At 36.1% G+C, this 20,906-nt stretch overlaps 1 protein-coding gene across 3 annotated transcripts; it reads left to right on the top strand.

The window, feature by feature from the left end:
• The first annotated feature begins 189 nt into the window (after positions 1–189).
• stxbp4 (syntaxin binding protein 4) lies at positions 190–20,588 on the top strand. Of its 3 annotated transcripts, none has more exons than XM_056770509.1 (21): positions 190–681; positions 806–884; positions 2,551–2,624; positions 2,748–2,843; positions 2,929–2,998; positions 3,099–3,173; positions 5,493–5,584; positions 5,838–5,967; positions 6,280–6,415; positions 6,497–6,603; positions 7,117–7,339; positions 8,124–8,202; positions 9,774–9,871; positions 10,665–10,761; positions 10,865–10,977; positions 11,076–11,165; positions 11,322–11,387; positions 15,527–15,697; positions 16,787–16,903; positions 17,254–17,303; positions 20,165–20,588. In XM_056770509.1, exons 2-21 carry the CDS (start codon positions 823–825, stop codon positions 20,313–20,315), a joined length of 2,097 nt encoding a protein of 698 aa, XP_056626487.1. In that variant the 5' UTR covers positions 190–681; positions 806–822; the 3' UTR covers positions 20,316–20,588. The 3 variants fall into 3 exon arrangements, with proteins under 3 accessions (XP_056626487.1, XP_056626489.1, XP_056626488.1); XM_056770511.1 differs by adding an exon at positions 1,217–1,366 and having other exon boundaries at positions 191–884; XM_056770510.1 differs by having other exon boundaries at positions 191–884; positions 6,283–6,415.
• The last annotated feature ends 318 nt before the right edge of the window (positions 20,589–20,906 follow it).

The raw sequence follows: 20,906 nt of genomic DNA, 5'->3' as shown, positions 1-20,906 counted from the left end.
AGATTTATCAAAAAAAAATATTTATAAAAAGGCTGTTTTATATAAACAACCAAAGTCTCTTGATACAACTAGAATCTCTGCAGTGTCTCCTCTTTTGTGTGAGCGCCTTCCTCTGGCCACTTGTTTAATGAAATTGTGCAACATCGTATTTTTCTTCACAATGAATGTTGATATTCAAGGACATTTAAGGATTAAGGATTTATGGCCAATTGTGGGTTCAGGATTGAGTAAAAAAACAAAGACCTCCATTTTGACGTGATTGTGGTTTACTCTGTGATGCGGTTTTCGTCAGTGTTTACAACTACGTCACTTTAATATGGAAATGACTTTTTCTTAGACACTATATATGGATTTAAATAGTTTTTTGTTCGTTTGTTTTTGTAATGTTTGTATTGTTGCGTATGTGCTACGCTACCTTGTGTTTCTCAGTTTTGCGTTTTAGTGTATGTTAAAATGTATCTTTAATACAATTAAAATCATTTATTTTTTGACAACACTGTGACTAATTTGGGAAGTATATCCCTGTGTCCGAGTGACGCAGTCAAACTTTATCCACATCAAATCGTTCCCTCATCCTCTTTCCTGTCCCCCGAGAGTAAGAAGCATCATGAACAATGACAGTGACGGGAGAGGTGAGGCAAACCACGTGACCGCGGGGTATCAGGACAGATTAGTGAATAGGTATGAGCATGTCTGTTAGTGTCTGGGCAAATTGCTGTCTCTTGGTCAACGAGGACTGACCCGGTTTGAACCAGCGTTCCCCCCTCTGCTCAGTGACCAGATTTACTTTATAATATATCTTCAGTTGCTCGTGGACCTGTGATGGCTCTCTTCCCACAGTCATTGGAGGCAGAACACTTTGACGGGCTGTCGCTCCTCTACTGGTAGGAAATGACGTTATCTAGTTATCTGGCTGAATGACTTTGGGTTAATAAAATACTGATGTTTTTTAGCCTTATTTGGGTTCTATTATATTTTTTGGACATGTAGTAAGTTTTGTTTGGATTTACAATGTTATACTGCTTATTTATCTGTGCTTGCAACATGCTTTAAAAAAAAAAAAAACGTCTCCTTTCATGTTTTATACGTGCAATATGCTAATATTCGGTTTAATCATTTGTGTAGCTCCATTAAAATGAACTAGATCGTTGCATTCAAATATGACACAAGCTTTTAAAACATAAGCAGAGAAGATATAAACTAAAATCCTTCGCAGGAACTTTCCATGTAGAATTTATCATCATCGTCATGGAGACCGACCGGCAGGAAGTGTAAAGTTGGGTCAAGACAAATAGGAAGCACCCTGCGGGGACGCCTGCGTGGGTCTGTGATATTCCGTTGCATATCCTAACATGGCTTGTCCAAGGTAAAACAGATTAGGCAGAATTAAGTGATCAGTTTAATGCTGGATCTTCTGTTACACAATCTCACGCACAATGTTTGAGCTTTCTTTGGTCATGTTGGCTTTAAACATAACGGGTGATTAGATTCATATAATTGCCATGGTGGTTTATAATAACACTGTGTGAAATAAGTGTATATAGCTTTCAATGTATGTAGAGGACCATTTACCTGCAGTCTTTAGAAGTAAATAACAGATCATTAGGATGCATGATTTTAGACAGCAACAAAGGGATTATAGTGTAATGTTTACAGCAAACATAGAACACTAATGGGGTCAAAGACGTGAGAGTTTGTCCTTGACTTTCTGTTTAGTTCAGTCTGACCCGCACGATGAACTCGAAGAAACTTGCACAATAATGACTCTTAACTGTAAATGGCTAATATTTGTATTTTGACTTGCATGTTTTTGAAACAAATGCAAAATGTGCAGAAAATATAGCATATTGTATTAACTTGCACAGGCCATTACAATGCTGATGACATTTAAGTTTATTGCAAAATATAAACAAATGTTATATAGAAGATACACAGGAATGAAAGGATTAAATCAATGAATTAAACAAAATGTGTTGGGATATCTTTGATATAAAAAGCCACAAGAATGTTCATTGACATCAGTCAATATCCTAGTTAAAGACAAAACATTGTATTCTATTTCTATTATGGGGATTAAAAACAATAGAGATCAGGTTGTCATTAAAAAAATTAAATACATGCATGCATTTCCATAAAGGCTTTACTGTTAACCTACAGTACATGGTTGAGATTCAAGCACTCTAAACTACTTCCTGCATACATACTTATTTTACTTATTTTATTCTGCAAGGTTATGAATGGATGTTCCTCCTATTATTATTCTGTTTACTGTCGTGAAAAACAAATGTTCATTGACAGTTTACTCTGCAGATCTTTCCAGGTTGTATGAATAATTTAAAGCTACAATAATTATACAGTCAGGTGTTCCCTTAATCATAAATATCATTATATTGTAAATCTTTCATCAACCTTATTCATACGTACCAACCACCGGATCTTTATTTTTAAAACACAGTTTGGAGCAGATTTATAAATAACTTTCATTGTGACTATTATCATATTAATCTGAATATCCGATCCGTCATATCTGAGGGAATATCTGCTTTTCAGGACGATAATGGGGCCACATGGCATCAATCGTGCTGTTGAGAGACTAGAGTTCACAGACTGCAAGAAAGGACTTGGTAAGAACTAGCGGAAAATCCCGAAATGTATTATATGAATAAAAAACTGGTTTATGCTGCATTATTTTCATTGTTTACAGCCCTATTGAATGAATAATAAAAAACTTAATCTCAATTTAACAGGGGTGAAGATTATTGGGGGCTATAGGGAACAGAGTGGTGAAGAGTTTGATATTTTCATTAAACGGGTTTTACCAGGCGGCGTGGCAGCACAGGACGGTATGTTCTCCTTTTTTTTAATCTCAAATTAAATGATCTTTGTACAATCCAGGATCTATGGACGTTGCCTCTTTTTTTCTTTCAGGTCGTCTTAAAGCAGGGGACCTTATTTTAGATGTCAACAACAGAAATTTAGGGGGTGTTACAACTGAAAGGTAGTGAATTCCAGATTGTTCATAATACCTGAGGTGTATTAGAGATTCTAATAAAAAAAATATGAAATAACTGTTTAGTCTGTTTCTCTCTATTTTTTAGGGCGGTGGAGATTCTTCGCATGGCGTCATCTACAAATCATATGTCTCTACTTATCGTTCGTGATGATTCTTCAAGGTAACTATTATTACAAACTGGGGTCTTTAAAGATGTAGATATGAATAATGTTAATTCTACCCAAACACATTTATATTATCTATATACAGTATCTATAGTAGTATTTGCAAGTAATTCGCTATGATTTGTTTTGTGTTTCTCAGTTTCAATTATATAGAGACAAGATATATTCCTTGGCTTGCCAATATTTGGACATTGTATTCCCAATCCTGTAAATAGATGTGTAGTGCGTACCGTATTTAAATGTAAAAATAGTCTTAATACATTAAGTGCATTATAGTCTTTAGCGGTTTATGAAGTTTGGCACTTGTAGTTTGCTGACATTTGTCAATAATTTCCTGTATTTTAGTTCTAACTTAAATCCACGGAGATTTCCTACAATTCTTGTACTGTATCCCATTCCCAATACAATACAGAACTGCAATTTTTAAAGACAACTGCAAATGTCAAAAGTGGAAATGCAAAGTTATTTTTTTTATTGATCTAAAAAAAGTACTCTAGTGAAGAATCAAATTTAAAATCGAATTGTTTAATCCATATAACAGTTTATTTGAATAAAACCTGGTAATTTAGATGTCACTCCATGAAGCAAACCTGACTAAGCAGGTTTTTTTTACAATGTGAGATCTTTTGTTTTAGCACAGTCTCTCTCTCTGTTTTGAGCAGTTGTCATAATCTTCCTGACAGTCTTAGTTTTAAAAGGATCTGTAATTTTGCTGGTGTCAGTGACTTCCTGACGTGCCCTTTTGTACTCGCGGGTAGACGACTGTTGACATATTGGGGCCACAAGTCTGTATCCTGAGTTGATCCAGCTGAGGTTTTAAGCTATTGTAAAAGGATTACCATCATCATTAATTGCGAATCAACCAATTCGAACAACATGCTTCAGATTCTGAGAACATTGTGTCATGAAAGATTAAAGGCTAAATCACATAACATGGATACTTGGGCAATTTATCTCAGATGACTCTCCTAATCTAATTAAATGCTTCTAATCTACTTTGAGGATAATTAGGACATTGCATTTAATAGGAATTTTCAATAACAGGACGAGGGGAAAGATTGTCTTCCACAAAGATTTTATTATGGTTTTGTTTTAAAGAGGAGGTAACACGCATTTTCTGGCAATATTATATCAATCTTGAGTACATGATGACTGAGTAAATGATGACTGAATTTTCCTTTTTGGGTGAAGTATTCCTTTAAGTTTGAGAATCCAGCACGTTTAGTAGTTGAAAATCAGAAATAGCATGTTACCTCATCTTTAAATCAATCCATCAATGATGACAGTTCATATTCCTGTAGCGTGTTCCTTAAAATCAAGTACAATAAATAGTTCATTCATAATGATTGTAATGTACAGTAGTGGCCAAAATTGATGTCTAGCTTTGAAAAATTTAATCTTTCAATACATACATACAGTGCATCCAATACTTTTCTATACAGTATTTTCTCAGATATATTAAAAATGTTGTATCCTTATGGCAGATATAAACAGCTTTGGGAAGAATTTAAGGAGGCTTGGCAAAAAATAAAACACAACACATGCAAAAAACATATCAGGTCAAGGCCCAAAATGACTTCAAAATATTATAGGGGATCAACAAAATATTAATAACTAAAGATGCATTGATATCGGCCAATAGTTTATAAACAGCCGATTATCAGGCCCTATTTATCTTGTCAATCAAAAGAGGAGAGGAAAATGCAATAAATTTGTGTTCTGTATATAGAAAATTGTAAGAAACATCACCAATTTGATGTTCAATATTAAAAGTCAATATATGAATTAATGACATTCAGAAATTTAAGAAATATGAATTAATTGGGTAATATCGGCATTTGCTTCAATTCATCAATAACTGATGAAATGTTTGCTTTATTTCCTTTACATTTTTTTTTGTTTTCTATGCTTTTTTGGATATTTAAATAAAACAATATATATACCTATAAATATATATATATATATATATATATATATATATAAATACAATTATTCCCTGATATGCTGTACCTAAAAAGTGTTTTGTCCCCTTTGTACATATTTTGATGGTTTTATCTAACCTAAGGGGGCATTAAAGGCAAATATAATTCAAATATATATAACATTTCGCCACCACTGTAAATATCATAATATCATTAAAATCAAGTACAATAAATAGTTCATTCATAATGATTGTATCCATAATCTTTCGGAAAGGTATTCCCAAGTAAAATCTAAAAGTCATACAGACAAAGGAACTATTAAAAGTGTCTATGCAAAATGTGAAATCATACCCATATCTTATTGGTTATGTGTGTTTTTGTCATACATTACAGGAGAGAATTCACTGTACTAATGGAAAAATATGGTTCTAGCAGCAGTACTAGTTCTGGATCAGACAGGACGTCGCCCACTTCTATTTCCACAGGTATTTTCCATTACGTCCATCCTTAAAATGTATTTCAGACGGGAATGACTAATGCCTATTACCTTCAGGAGGTTTCAGCATTCGAACAAATGGACCATTTGCTCTTTTCTTTACATCATTGTTTCCTGCTTGTTGTGCAGATGTGTGAGATTGATTTCATGGAAACCATGTAGAATTTACTTGTCTCCTTTTTAGGTGAAAGAGGGGCAGACATTTTGATTGTGGCATTGACATGACAATCTCTTGTTTTCAGGTAAAATGACTGACACGGCCTCCTCCTCTTCATCTTCACGATCAACCAGTCCTCTGCTTCTCAGCCCTAAAGATCTAAATCCAGTGTACACCAATGCCTGCATCGCCTCTCCATCACCACAAGTCTGCACGTGAGAGCCAATCGGCATTCCGGAGATTTAATTCGGAGAGATTCTTTATAGTTAAATTGAGAACAAACAGGACAAACAGTAAAATAGATATTATTTTTAAACTTTTAGGAGAACTCCACAGATTTCAAAAAACTGATGCTATAAATAGTCAGTGTCATGTTTAAGCCTGAGGCACCCTGATTTAATAGTCTGAATGAAAGTGAAATCCCACAAAAGATTAATTTATTGTCATTGAAAAAAATAATCACTTCAGTGGACATTGTTTGTGCTGTTGATCCAAGCCCTTATGTTTACTCCTCTCCTCCCTCCCAGCAGAGACTGCATGATTCAGTTGATATGTGTTGCCAAGGGGACAGGATTAGGCCTGGTCATCAGGGGCGGAGCTAACCGTGCAGAGGGGCCAATGGTGTTCATTCAGGAAATAATGCAAGGAGGCGACTGCCAAAAAGTATTTCTGAATTTGTATTATTGTTGATGTAATTAAGTGATATTTCTTAAAAAAATGTAAAATATTTTTTTCTGATTCTAGGATGGGAGACTTAAGCCGGGAGACCAGCTTATATCAATCAATAAAGAATCACTCATCGGAGTAACACATGAAGAAGCCAAAAGCATACTCACTCGTACAAAACTCAGGTTAAACCTTTACACGTGTTGATTTGAGCACAACCTAAAGGAACAGTTCACGCAAAAATGAATAATTTACACACCCTCAAGTTGTCCCAAATCTGTATACATTCATTTGTTCTGATTATCAAAGAAAAAAGATATTTGGAAGAATGCTTGTAACCAAACAGTTCTTGAACACCATTGACTACCATAGTAGAAAAATCGAACACAAAAGAAAATATTTTGAAGAATGTTGGAAAGCAAACAGTACTAATGCACTTTTGACCTACTTTCCCACTATGCTAGTGAACAGTGGCCAAGAACTGTTTGGTTACAAGCATTCTTTGAAATATCTTTCCTTGTGTTTATAAGAAAAAAGAAATGTACAGTATACAGATTTGGAACAACTATCAGTAAATGAAGACAGAATTTTTATTTGTGGGGAACTATCCCTTTAATTAAAATGTGTGTAGTGTACTGTAGTACTAATGAAAACAGGAAAGCCCTTATGGTTAAAAATATCCCTTTTTGACCCTACAGACCAGACCCTACAGTAGAGATAGCATTTATCAGACGAAGGTCTTCTTCAGGCTCCAGCAGTGGACCCCACAGTCCCATCTCCCTTCAGCCCCCCTCGAATACTGTTCCTCAGTTAAGGCCCGCTGGGTTGGGGGGAGTGACTCTGCCTGGAGGACTCGTTCCCAAGATAGCCAATACATCCAACTCTGGAAGTGAGACCCTGCCTTCTGTAGAGCTTACTAAGGTAGGACGAAGGAAACTTTGGCTTGAGTTATTCAACATGTGACATCAATGGCAGTCTGCCCGATGGGAGATCATTCATGAGAACCTCACGCACATATACATACTGTACAATATCCACTAGTTGTCCGCTACTAGTTGTACACCCTTTACAGTGCATGTAAAGGATCTTTGACATAGACAACTTATTGTTTAATACTATACTTTTATATCAGAAAAAATGCAAACTCAATTTACACTTTAAAGTCGATTAAATTTTTTTTAAATGCAATGCAGTATGTTGTCAGTACAGTATATTACTTTTCATGCCAGAAATTGATCTTTGTAATGTGCAGTAGTGGCCAAAAGTGATGTCTAGCTTTGAAAAATGTAATCTTTCAATACATGCATAAAGTACATCCAATACTTTGCTATACAGTATTTTCTCAGATATATAAAAAATGTATATATATATATATATATAAATAAAATTATTCCCTGATATGCTTTACCTAAAAAGTGTTTTGTCCACTTTGTACCATACTCCTCATATTTTGATGTTTTTTTCTAACCTAAGGGGGCAGTAAAAGCAAATATAATTCAAATATATATATAACATTTCACCACTACTGTAAATATCATAATATCATTTGTATATTATACAAATTTTATTATAGGCCGGGCTTCAAAAGCTCAGTTTCACAGCACACTGTATGTACCAGCCACTATTTCGTTCTATCAGTTTCTTTGGCACGGCGAAACAGTGTTGTTAATGCTTTATTAAAGGAATGTCCTACTTTCCTCCTCAGGTACGAACCACAATAGGAAAGCCTGAGCTAACCCCGGTTTCCTCACCCGAGAGTGCCTGTACCACAGTGGCCGACTCTGGTACTGCAATTAAACTGACCATAAATACTCACATTGATGTTTTTTCAGATTAGATCGGTGCATTCTCAAACATGAATGTTTTGTGTTCTCATACACCTGGCATCAGAATGGCATTTAAATGTCTTTTAAAACAGGAAGATATAAAATGATTTGGCATAACCTGGATTAGTCTAAATGTTCAGAAGTTTAGAGAGTCGTGTGCTGATGAGATACGGGGGTGTCTGTAGGATAATCCAGCTGACAGGTTTCTGCTCTCTCTTCGTTCTGAAAATAGATAAAAACATCAACAAGACTCTTAACTCCAGGTGAACTCAAGGGTAGTGAACCCTGTTCGGGACAGTGTTTCATTTCATGGACAGGCACCTCTGATAAAGCCTTCTTTAGCAGTGATTTGAAACAGATTGAAGCGCCAGCTGTGCCGAAAGGCAATCATGAAAATTTGTTTTCAAATGTTTTGAGTTTGTGGTCAGACTAACCTCTGATGTCATAAACTGCCAGATGGATATCTCAGATAGAGGGAGAATAACAAAGGTGAGGTGTTTAATATTGGATCAGGAATATCCTAAGAGGAAACCGCTGGGGGAGCAGCACATGCACACTGTATTCACAGGTGTTGAAGTGGTAACCAAGTTCCATAAACATAGCTGCTAAATTAAGACTATTCTCACAGACTAGCAATGGGTTAGGACTAATCAGTCTTATTTTTCATATTTCTATTAGACCAATCTTCCATTTTACGTAACTGACTTGAAGAAGTTAGGACCAGTCTTGAAGAAGTAAAATTAGGTGACTAACTTTTAAGACTATAGTCCATATGACTTTCTTACCGTGGAATCTGTTTTTATTATTTTAAGACTGTAATCAATATTATACTGTATATTATACTATATGTTTTATATGTATTATATGAAAATTATTATAAAAGGGCTACATTGAAAGGGATCCATTGAAACTCAAGTAAATTATTATTTTTGAATTCCTGAATATGTAGAAAGTCATGTATTTTCAAAAGCGAAACAAACAAAAAGCAAGCTGCTGTCCTTCTGAAACCTCGTACCTTTATTTTTTATTTTTCATAAATCATTATTATTAGTCACCCTTTGTTTGTCTCTTAAATTTTGCAAATATCTTACCAATATAAAGTATTGCAAAGTGGCTGTAAACTATCACAGCTCAGTATTTAAAGGGATAAGTTCACTCAAAAATATCCTGAAAATTTTTGATATCTGTGGTTTCAGAAGGACATCGACGTTATGCAAAACAGGTCAGGATTTAACAGTGTGACACTATTTTGAGAAGAGCGTTGTGCTTTCTCTCCACTTCACTCACTCAGAACTGAGTTTGGTTTTTGGAGAAAACAGCCTTGTGCAAATGATTTTACTTGTGTTTAGTTGCAACATCTGTGATGAAATCTGGTGAAATTATGTTTATACAATTATTTATGATGTATACGATTATATAAACATAATTATAGAGTTATGTAGGTACCTTACAAAACAGTCAGATGTTTTGCAAAAAAAGCCCAGCTGTTTTGCTGAGACTCATTTAGTCTCTCTTTTTTCTTTGCCCAGATGTAAGTGTAACTGCTGTCTGTAAACCCAGTGATACCTTCAGACCACCAGAACCTCCGTCTTCCAGCATCCAGCTTAAGCCCGAGAAAATAAAGCAGGTTTCCCTGATCGTTCAGTTAGTTTGACATTTGTGATTATTGTAACTCATTGTTACATGCTTTCATCCTGTACTATTCTGTTCTCTGGGAATCGAACTAATGACTTTTGCATTACGCTAAATAGATCTGTTTTTTAATCACATGAAAGCTAAACCAAATGAAAGTGATATTTTTGCCCATGGCCCAAATTCTGATTTATGGAAACGTTTTGTGTTAACGGCAAGTTTAAATGTTGGTTACCCATCAGCATTGATCATTCACATCTCACGTTGCTGGGAAAATCAACAGAGACTATACCACATCCACAGTACATTCTGTAGCACTAATGCTGTAGAAACATGTTAGAGGATCGACACTTTTAACGTTTTTTATACACATAATTAAGACATTAAGAAAACTATCCTTACAAAAAGTTTCACGTTTAGAGGAAAATGTGAAAGGAATGATTTTCGTTCTGCACTGCATCTGGTTCACTAATCAAATAGTGATATTTATAACATTGAATGAAATAATGTTGCTGTAGGTTAATCATGGATCATCAGGTTTTGTTCAAGCTTGTGGAGTCCATGCCAGCCTGAGAAGACGGACGTACTTAACATTAAATTGTTAGACGCCAAGGTCATGGTTTCGATCCCCAGGCTACACTACTGATAGAAAATCAGTGATATCTTAATTATAAGAAATAGAGAATTTGCAGACATGTATAATAAAATAAACAAGCATTGCAGCATGTTTGTATTAGGGAGAGAGTTTAGCCGAAGCCGTGACCATGTTATGCATGTTCTGTCCACAGTCACTGGAGACCCTGGGATTGAAACCTACAGCGTGTCAGGTCCAGACTTTAAGAGAAAGACTTTATTTGAGCCCAGAAGGGACAGTGGCCTATGGAGGTGAGAATAATTTATGTCACACACGAATGTGAGTGTTACACAAGTATAATGCATTTTGTATTATTAACTATTTCAAGTTTAAAAAGTATAATTTTCCTGTAAGATTTTGAGAGAGCGGCAAAGGAACTGTTTAAACTACCCCCAAAGTCTAACTCCGAGCAGAAAGTAGCGAGATTGACATCAGACGATCTCATCGATTCTCCATCAAACCCTACGGTAAATATTTGTATATTCTTTTAAACATGCAAACGCAATATGTGCACTGCCACACAATCAAAGTAACAACAAAATGTTTTATTTATGTCACTTTTTAGCCATCATTTTCAGACTCGGATGATCTGGATGAGATGGAGAGATTGAGAAAAGATCACATCGAGGCCTTGACTGAGATCAAGCGACTGCAGGTAACCCCTCCGCAACAACCACAACACTGTCACATGCTGGAATGTGTGACTTTCATTCATGTGTCATTGCCTGCGGCTCTCAATAATCCTATTTGCGAGAGTGAGTCAGTGCGCTAACTCCAATGCTGATTCATGTGGAGATATCTGTTCTCACAGGATAAGCTGGTAGAATCCCAGAGCCTTAATCGTAACATGCAGCAGGACCTAACAAAAGTTAAACAGGTGAGCAACTCTTTCTTACATCTGTATCACATCACATTATTTTTGTCTTTTTCTGTGTTTATCACTGTGCAGTGTTACATACGCCACAGGGGGGTGCTCTTGGCACACACTTACGTGCTCTTAGGTGAGATTCAGGTGTTTAGTTTGATGCTGAACATGATCTTCTCAACTGCATAAAAAGTCAAAAGACGCCGTTCTATGAGCAATATCCAAAATCTATTTTCAGCATCTGCATGCAATGTGCTCACCTCAGGAAGCTTAAACACCCACGTAAGAGCGTGATGTAGGCGATGAAGTATGTAGGATGTTATGGGATGGCAGTCAGGTGTTTGGAAATAGTTCTGTTCGATATGTTATGAAGACATGGGCTCCCACCAGCCCTTTAGGTTCTGTCTCACAGTCTCAGAAGATTTTGTTATATAAACCCAAATCCAAAGAAAAGCTTTAGCATTCTATTCAAGATTCTTTAGAGGTTTATGCTTTTTTTAGGCTGTTACAAAGGTAGCAGAGCATTACAGTATAAATTTGAGACATCATACTTCCGTATCGCAAAATTGGTTCGATCAAGTGCACTTACTCATTGCAATGACAAGCATCAGGCCTTGAGCTATGCAGGAAAATGTAATATACAAATATCTTTCTACATTCTGATGGTACTCTGACTGTATGTACATCATAGATATATCATGGATACATATATACATAGAATATGGAAATTACAGCCTTGGCACAATCACTTCAGCAACCGCACAAATTTTTGCACTCGCAAAAATCACATTTTCTGCTCAAAACACGATTGTTTATATATCTGTATCTTGTAAAGTGCTTTTGTCCATGCATTTCATTTAATCAGCGATTGGTGTCACTGGTTGTAATTCTCCCACACAAATATTCAACCGCAATTTCACTCATAGTTGACCTTATAGGATGATCTTAATAAAGTAGGAAAGTACAGTTCTACCATTTATCAAAGAGACACTCAAAAATGTTTAGTCAGCTGTCTGAGCCCCTGTGACGTTTTCATTGGTGACAGGGTCAATGCAACGTCGCTCCTACCCAGAATTCTTTACTCTAGCGTGTGAGGTCGCAGCTGGTCCCTCCTGGAGCACTATAGAGCTTATCCAGTTCATGACATACAAGTGCTTGTACATGGTCACGCTCCCCCTCGTGTGAAGCCCGTACTGTATGTTTCTTTAAAGTTCAGTTGTGAATTGAATTTTTTCTGATCACCCCACCACACGCTACCGTCTGCCATTAGAGCTACAGGTAGGCTGATGGGCTTTTCAGCATTGAAGCAGCAGGCTTTTAAGCCTCCTCTCCTGTGAGAACTGTGAGGCTATATCACGTCCATGCAGTACATTACAGTACATCCCCAGGTACATTACAGTAAAACGTGTGCGGGTACAGTCATGATTGTTGTGAGGTGTGACTGTCTATGTGGCTCCTGGGATGAAAACACTTTATTTTAGCCTTAGGTGTACATTGTGTGCCGGGGTTAACATGGAGAGTCTTATTTTAAACGGATTGAAATATGGTGAATTAATGATTTTGCGCTAATGCATCCACCGTCTCCTCTGTGAGACTGTGAAGCTCAATACTAGCTACTGTACTGATAAAAAGTAGACCCTTAAGTATATTAATACAGAATCCCCACAATACATAATACAAGTACTGTACATAGTAAAACATTTTTTTAACATTATGATTTTGTTAAATAAATGAAAGGGACAACAAAAGGTTGAATTAAAAGTTGTGTTGTTTTTAACGCAATAGTTTTTAGAGTGTACTAGTAAATCTTATTGCTTAGATGTTATTCACAGAGCTCACAAGACTTATGGACGCTCACAAGACTTATATTTCGTACAATTCTGGAAGACTAATCGTTGAGAGATCTTCTAGTCAGTTGAACTGTGGTGTTTTTTTCTCTGGAGAAGCATCCCATAGGAACATTGTTTGTGCTTAAAGGCTGATATTGCGTTGCTCTGGAGATTTTTTGAGGTTTTAGTTGTTTCGTTTTAAGTATTAAATTAGTCTCAGATGTCTTGGATGTCTCAGACTATTGTTAAAATACATTAGGAGTACGGAGCTTAGTAGTCAAGACCACGTAAATCACGATCAAGACTTTGAGGGGCCAAGACAAAGGCACTCCTAAAATTCATCTAAAAGATCCACAAACACTAAAAAGTTATATACAGAATAATGCATTCAAAGTGTTTTTATCTATTCCATAGCAAAGTAGCGGTTTCTGATTTGTCTAGATTTGTTTGGCTTCTTGTGGTCTTGACTGGTCTTGAAATAAAATCCCATGACTAAGTTTAAGATCGAGACAAGATCGAGACCATCAAAAAAATGTTCTTGAGACCAGTCTCAAGACCAAGAGTACATTCATTTTGCAGATTATTTAGTGTTGTAACAGAGTTCATAATCTTCAATGATATTGACTTTTGATCACAGACTTGGCAAATCAGAGTTCAGTTTCTTAAGCTCTTGCCTGAAGCTGAAAATTGAAACATTTGCAAGATTTCTAACTATTTGCATATTTTCCATCATAAATAGTATTTGAAATTAAAAGTAGTATGTCACAAATTATGGTTTGTTGTGGTATTCTTAATGTACCTGGATGCTCTTAGTGTAGATCCTTGGACACTCAAACGGCCGATATAACCCACAACTCATTGCAAGAGGGAAGAATTTATTAACACTACCCTATTAGTAAAATTATAGAAGTGATGCTTGACTAAATTAACTAATTAAATAATACAGTAAGCATCACATAACAAATAATGAATAAAAAAAACTTAAGTCCAGAAGAAGCAGCCTGCTCCAAGTTAATTTCCGGTCCATGTTTGGTTGTATTATAAGAATGTATTTGTTATTCCATTTCTATGAATATTATTTTAATGTACATCAATTTTGTTAAATTTAATTAAACTACTCAACAGTTCTAGATTCCTGCAGAGGTCTACCAAATGTAAAATTTGGGCCACATAACGTTTGTTAATGTTGTTGCCGCTGAAACCGTGTATAGAAAACAGTTGACTTCCTTTTCGTGTTAGTATGTCCCAATATGCTCATACTGTTTTGCTAGTACACAATTAAAAAGAAAACACTTTTCCTTAAGTGTTTCCTTTAATCGCATCATTATCATAAAATATTACACATATCTCATTTCTGGTTTTACTTTCATATATAATCCAAGTAGTGTAAGGCTGAATCAAGTCTCGATCGCTTTCTAGAAAAAACGTCTTTATTACCAGCTAAATTCACATTGCATACGTGACCAATGCAGGATCTTCAAACGAAATTCACATAGTCTTCATTATGCATAGACGTTAAATCGACAATAGTGACAAATCTTTCCGATGTAATAGAGTCCATGTGCGATCTGTCAATCCTATCAAGTCTTTATTCAGTAGGCAATCATCTCTTCTCTTTTCATATGTCATTCCTGGTGTTTTGAAAGAGTGACATCTAATAGTACTCATAATGAAGTGTGTTTTTCTTGCTTTAATAGAACCGGTGTATGAAAGTCAATCCAAGCAGCCAAAAATTACGAAATTTCTGCCCTCTTTGTTTCTACGGCATTTATGGTGATGTATCACGCTTTGCATGCATTTGTAAATCCTCACAGCGTGCTTTCCATAAAATTTCTCTCCAGCATATACAGCGCAACCTTGCCTTGCGTGTCACCTGTCCGTTAATGAGACCTGGTGTATCACCCCTCGCTGCTTTATCATTACACTGACCCGATTACCTTTCCTTTGTGTATGACTGCTATTGACTGACAGGGATCCAGTAGTGTGGTTTTCATTAATGCCAATACATCTTTCACTCTCTTCATAATGTAACACCCGGTTTTTCTGGTTCGACATCACGCTTGCCAACACCTGTTTTGTCATCTCTATAGCTGACACGTATTCGGCGTACCTGTCATGTACTCCAGTTCTCTTGAAGCAAATGCCAAATGTACAGAGAGATAATAACAAGCAGTGCTTTGTCATGCTGAGAGTGTAGGGGGTCACAGTGGGGGGAGACTAGTAGGCATTTCTTCAAGTTTGCAGTGTTAGGGGGCGTTGTACCGCTCTACAGTACTCGCATTCTCAGCATCACAGCTCTTAAGTGGAACTCTGCTGTTGCAGGATGCAAAATCCGCAATGGACGACGGCCGATCATTACGGACCCGGATCCATCTGGCAGAGGCTGCTCAAAAACAGGCCCGGGGTATGGAGATGGACTATGAAGAGGTTATCCACCTCCTGGAGGCCGAGATTGCTGAATTGAAGTGTCAGAGAGCGGGGCAACCTGGACAGGTATGTCACTTTGAGAATTATACCTTAATATTCCCGATCCATCGGGATCCACAGATCCACCCCAGGTGTTTGCTCTCGCGTGTACTGCAAAAAGTAGGTCAGTGTTTGCTTTGTATTATTCAGTAACTGGGCTGATGTGCTATGAAGGCTTTAACATGATCTTGCAGGTCGACGTGGGCTGATGAGGTTATTTTTTAAATCTTTGACTAGCAACCTTGAGTGTAGCAACACGAAGCAATTGATTTTCACATAGGTTATTTTAAATATATTCATTTGATTACTTTTGTAGGGATTGCTATGGAAAACTGGTATTGGACACATGCATGTTCATTTTAGTACAATCACAATAACATTTTTGGGTTTTTTTCCGGATCACTTTTTTCCGCTATTCAAAGAAGCTAGTACCAAAGTTTCATACATGTGGTCCATACAACTTGTTCTCTGTCTTATAAAGCCATACAAGTGCGCCATTAAAGAGACAGTTCACCCAAAAATAAACATTATTTAGTCATTATTTTTTCATCCTCATGTCGTATAAAACCTGTATATGATCCTTTGTTCTGTAGAACACAAAAGAAGATATTTTGAGAAGTGTCTGTGAGCTTTTGTGTTAATATAGTGGAAGTTAATGGTGGTCAATGTTCTTTGGTTACCAATGTTTTTCAAAATTCTTTTGTGTTTTGCAGAAGAAAGTCATACAGGTTTGGTAAATGAAAATAATTAATAAACAATATAATTTTCATTTCTTGGTGAGCTACCGCTTCAAGTGTGTTTTGATCACTAAACACATGGGAACCAATGGCTTTTGGTTGCCATCAACTTTATATGACCAAGTAGGCCTACATTTCACCTATAAAGACTGTAGTTTTGGACTGTTCTATTCAGAGCTGTCATATGTCTTCAGGTTTACGGTCCCATTGACTGCAAATTTTATCAATATATATATTTTATGTCTGTACATACGTATGTATGACAACCCACTTGGCCATGCTCAGTGGCACAATTCCATGGGAGGAGAAAAATGCATTTTATGACGCTGTTTTCGTGTCTGGAAATCCTGGAGGCACTTAAGTTGAACTCTTTATTCAGGAGGAGCTACAAGACCTGAAAAAGAGAATCGCCGTTCTTGAATGTCACCTAAGGAAGAGCGAGACTGCAAAGAAGGGTTTCGAGGTCTCAACTGGGAAACTTCTACAGTTTGTGGAGGTGATACATGAATCACTTATAAAGCATAACCAACTTTTATAACATCAACCACTTAAAAAATTGATTATTACATCCCATCCAATTTTAATGTATTATTTAAATTGTCATTGCTAAATTTGCCCTTTGAGAGAAATGTACTATATGAAGTAATGTTTTGAGTCCGTGTTTACACATTTTCAGGATGTTGACGTTCTAATGGATCCTGTATTTTTGTGCCTTGCTCACTATGATTGGATAAACTGTTTAAACTTGAATAATTACACACTTCACAGTTTTTTGCGCAATATCAAATCTTTAATTCTAATTTATTTTAATCTGATTTAAACATCTAAACTTTCAAAACCCCACAGCTCGTCCAAGACGTTCTCTCTGAAAACCAAAGCTGTACAAAAGGCCACAGGTAAGACAATAAATCATGTACGTTCTGCAGTCTTGTCCTATAGGAGAAGTTCACCCAAAAATTCAAAACCTGTATGACTTCTCCAGAACACAAGAGAAGATATTCTGAAGAATGTTGGTAACTGAACATTTCTTACTTGTATTATTGTATGGACACAAAACCAATGCAAGTCAATGGGGGCCACCGGTTTTCGCTTACCAACATTCTTATAAATATCTTCCTTTGGGTTCTGAAGAACCAGGTGGATGCTACTTACTGGTGGTGGCTGAGGAGGGACATCCCTCATATGATTGTAAAGCGCTTTGGGTGAGCAGCAATACACAATGAAGCGTTATATAACTGCCTCATTCATTCATAAATGATGACCAGATTTTTGGGTAACTACTCCTTAAAGGTTGCTGTAGTTCCAATAGCAACACACATTTCTATCAACAGGTGTAAAGTAAAGCATGATTTATGAACAGATACACTTTTCCTTAACAGAATCATTTAACTTTGTCTTTGATAGGAGGTTGTGTATTCACACTGTGTATATGCTAACTTGAGTGGAATAAAAGTGTCTTATATTCTATTATAAGAGATCCTCACTTTTAGGTCAGAAGGCAGGAATATATAGGGACGGAAGGTCAGTATAACACCTGTCTGTGGCAGTGATGTTGATTAGGCCCAATCAACATGGACGCCTGCAGATTCGGCTAGCAGAGCACTTCTGGAGAGCCTGTTTTTCCCCTAATGATCATCTCCAACGAAAGAAAAAGTCACAGTGTCTTTGTCTATTAGGGCCAGAAAATATTACACGTGTCCAGATGAATCAAATTGAAGGCTGTCAGCAATTTGCAACCTGGAGTGTGTACGATTTTTCTTTTTGCAAGAGGGTGGATGGTTTTGAATGACTTCTGGAGCTCTTTAAGCTTATTCTGAAATAAAACAGACCAAAAGTGGATCATTTATCGAATGCTAAAACATTAGAATTATAATATTTATATAATATTATGTTTAAGGATCTATAGACATACAGTACTTCGGGTGCTTTTTTTTGCTGTGTAAACGGTTTCAACGGCAACAATGTGGCCCACTTAATTTCCAACAGACCTCTGCAAAAAATAAATGACTGTTTAGTAGTTTTAATTTATTTGAATACTATTAATGTATAATAAGATATGAATATAAATTCATATTAATATAATAAATTGTTATATTATTACCAAATAATGACCGGAAGTTAACTTCGGGTATGTGCATCCGTTGAAATATGAAATGTGTTCTGAATTGCATTATGCACAATAATGAAGGTTGTTTAGACGACACTATTAAAATTATTGTTTAGTGTTAGAGGTTCTTACAGTGGATATTTTGTGCAGTATTTAAAGGGATTGTTCACCCAAAAATGAAAAGAAAATTGTGTCCTTACAGTGGAAGTCAATGGGGGATCAATGTTGTTTCGTTACCAGCGTTCTTCATAAAATTCTTGTTTTGTGTTCTGTAGAAGAAAGAAAGTCATACAGGTTCGGAGCGACATGATGATGAATTTGCAAACATTTTTAGCGAAGATTTTAACATCTTTTTTTCTGTGGGTTTTTAGTAATCCATGATTGACAGCAACAAAATAATGTGCAAACAAAACCATCCGTTATTCTTTCATAAATTCAGATTTTCTCTGACAGTCATCCTTTCATCGGTGATAGACAGATGTGTGATAATGTCAAACGTGTCATAACACAAGCAGATACGTGGGAACACCGGTAAAGGAATATGCCATATTGACATCCTACATTATGTTCTGCTTCTTATGATATGCTTATTCATTCGTTAGTAATTACTCAAGTCTTTTCAAACTAGACTGTAGAATAGTTTTAATATGTTTCAAGTGTATTTGATAATTCAATCAGTCTGGACCAATTCATACCCTATGGTTTCCTTCCAATGACTCAAAAGCGTGGTCGTTTTATAACGTGTTTTCGTAACACCTGTCCATCCGTGTCAGTGGGTCTGAAGCCCCTTTCTCAAAAGTCCAGCCTTTATTAGGAGGTCATGCTGCCCTCTTCTTTTATTCCAGCTTGGCCTGGATGCTTTGTTCAATTTTTGTTGAAGCGAGCAGACTTTTCTATGGCACTTTTATTGTTAGTCCACAGAAAATCACACGAGACTGACACAGTTTTTAAAGTAGTTATTTGAAATAAAAAATGAAATGTGCATATTTAATCATAATTTTTTTCTCTCTGGAACACTTGAATACCTCCAAGGTCAGTTATTTAGCAATAATGTTATTTAGCTTAACTTGTTAACAGAGATGATTCGGTGAACTATTGTTATGCTTAATGTTTTACTTTGGTGTCTTGTTCCACATGGTTTCAGAATATCAGTCAAAATATCTGTGCATTACATTACCCCTTAAATATGTTGCATTCATATACTAATACCTTTGAAAAAAATAGTTTAGATTAAAAATGAAATTTCTATCATCATTTACTGTTGTCATTTTGAACCTTTGGGATAGAAACGAAAAGAAGATAATTTGATCAATGTTGGTAAACAAAAACGGTCATCCCCCCTTGACTTCCATTGAATGGAAACAAAACAAATGTAAACCAATGGGTATCAACGTTTCTTATTTTGTGTTCTGCCGGAAAAAACGTCATACAGGTTTAAAATGACAAGAGGGCGTGTAAATAATGACAGAATTTTCATTTTGAAGGTGAACTCTCCCATTAAGCAATATCAATAAATATCAATGAGCAGAGCAAAATTTTAAGTTTTGTTAGTTTTGAGGGCTGTTGTACTGAACATCGCTCGTATTTAATGTATTTAATGTAATCACTTGAAACATTTTAAAGAAAACAATTTGGTATTTTGTTTTTCAGCTCTGCCAGCGATCCAAAGTCAACCACGCTGTCTCAGACGCTGGCTTCTCAAGGAGGGAAGAAACCAGCCTGGACAGCGTCTGCTCTTGCAATGGAAGCTAAAGAATTAAGTCATGCTGTTAGAGCCATTCTAGAGTTGGACTGTAAGTGATGCCCGCGGCCACAATTTCTGCTTCTCCATGAAAATCTTAATTGCCATCGTCTCCCTCAAACGGCCATGAATATTCTCACCGTGTGACCCCTGACCCACTGTGAAATAATTTCAGCACAGAACTATATGTTGTTGCAAGACCGTCACATTTATCATGTGTATATTATCTCAGAATCAGTTTAAAGGATACGTGTGTAAATTTTGTGTATTATTTACATTGTTTGTTTTCCAAGCAAAGTGACTTGTAATTTAATAAAAGGTGAAATACTCTGACCTGCGGCGTGAATTTTAGTTTCAGCATGATGTCACAATACTAATTTGTATGAGCCAACATTTTTACATTAGCTATATAGTGACACGAAACTGATTGATGTGTCAAATGACAGCTGGCCTTAAAGCAATGCATGACCTTACAATAATAATGCATTTAATGACCTACATGTCAAGTACAAAACATGTCAGTCATTAAGTGATTCCACCTCATGCGTGCATTAGACGCTTGTAATTAACAATATAGCACTATTTTGTCAAGCATATTGTAAAAATGTCGAAAATCTTTTTTTTATATAATGATAAAACCTTTCTGTACAC

Source organism: Triplophysa dalaica, chromosome 17, assembly GCF_015846415.1.
Source record: "Triplophysa dalaica isolate WHDGS20190420 chromosome 17, ASM1584641v1, whole genome shotgun sequence".
Taxonomy (NCBI): Eukaryota; Metazoa; Chordata; class Actinopteri; order Cypriniformes; family Nemacheilidae; genus Triplophysa; species Triplophysa dalaica.
The sequence above is the reverse complement of the archived record's forward strand: the minus strand, read 5'-3'. Positions and strand labels throughout refer to the sequence as shown.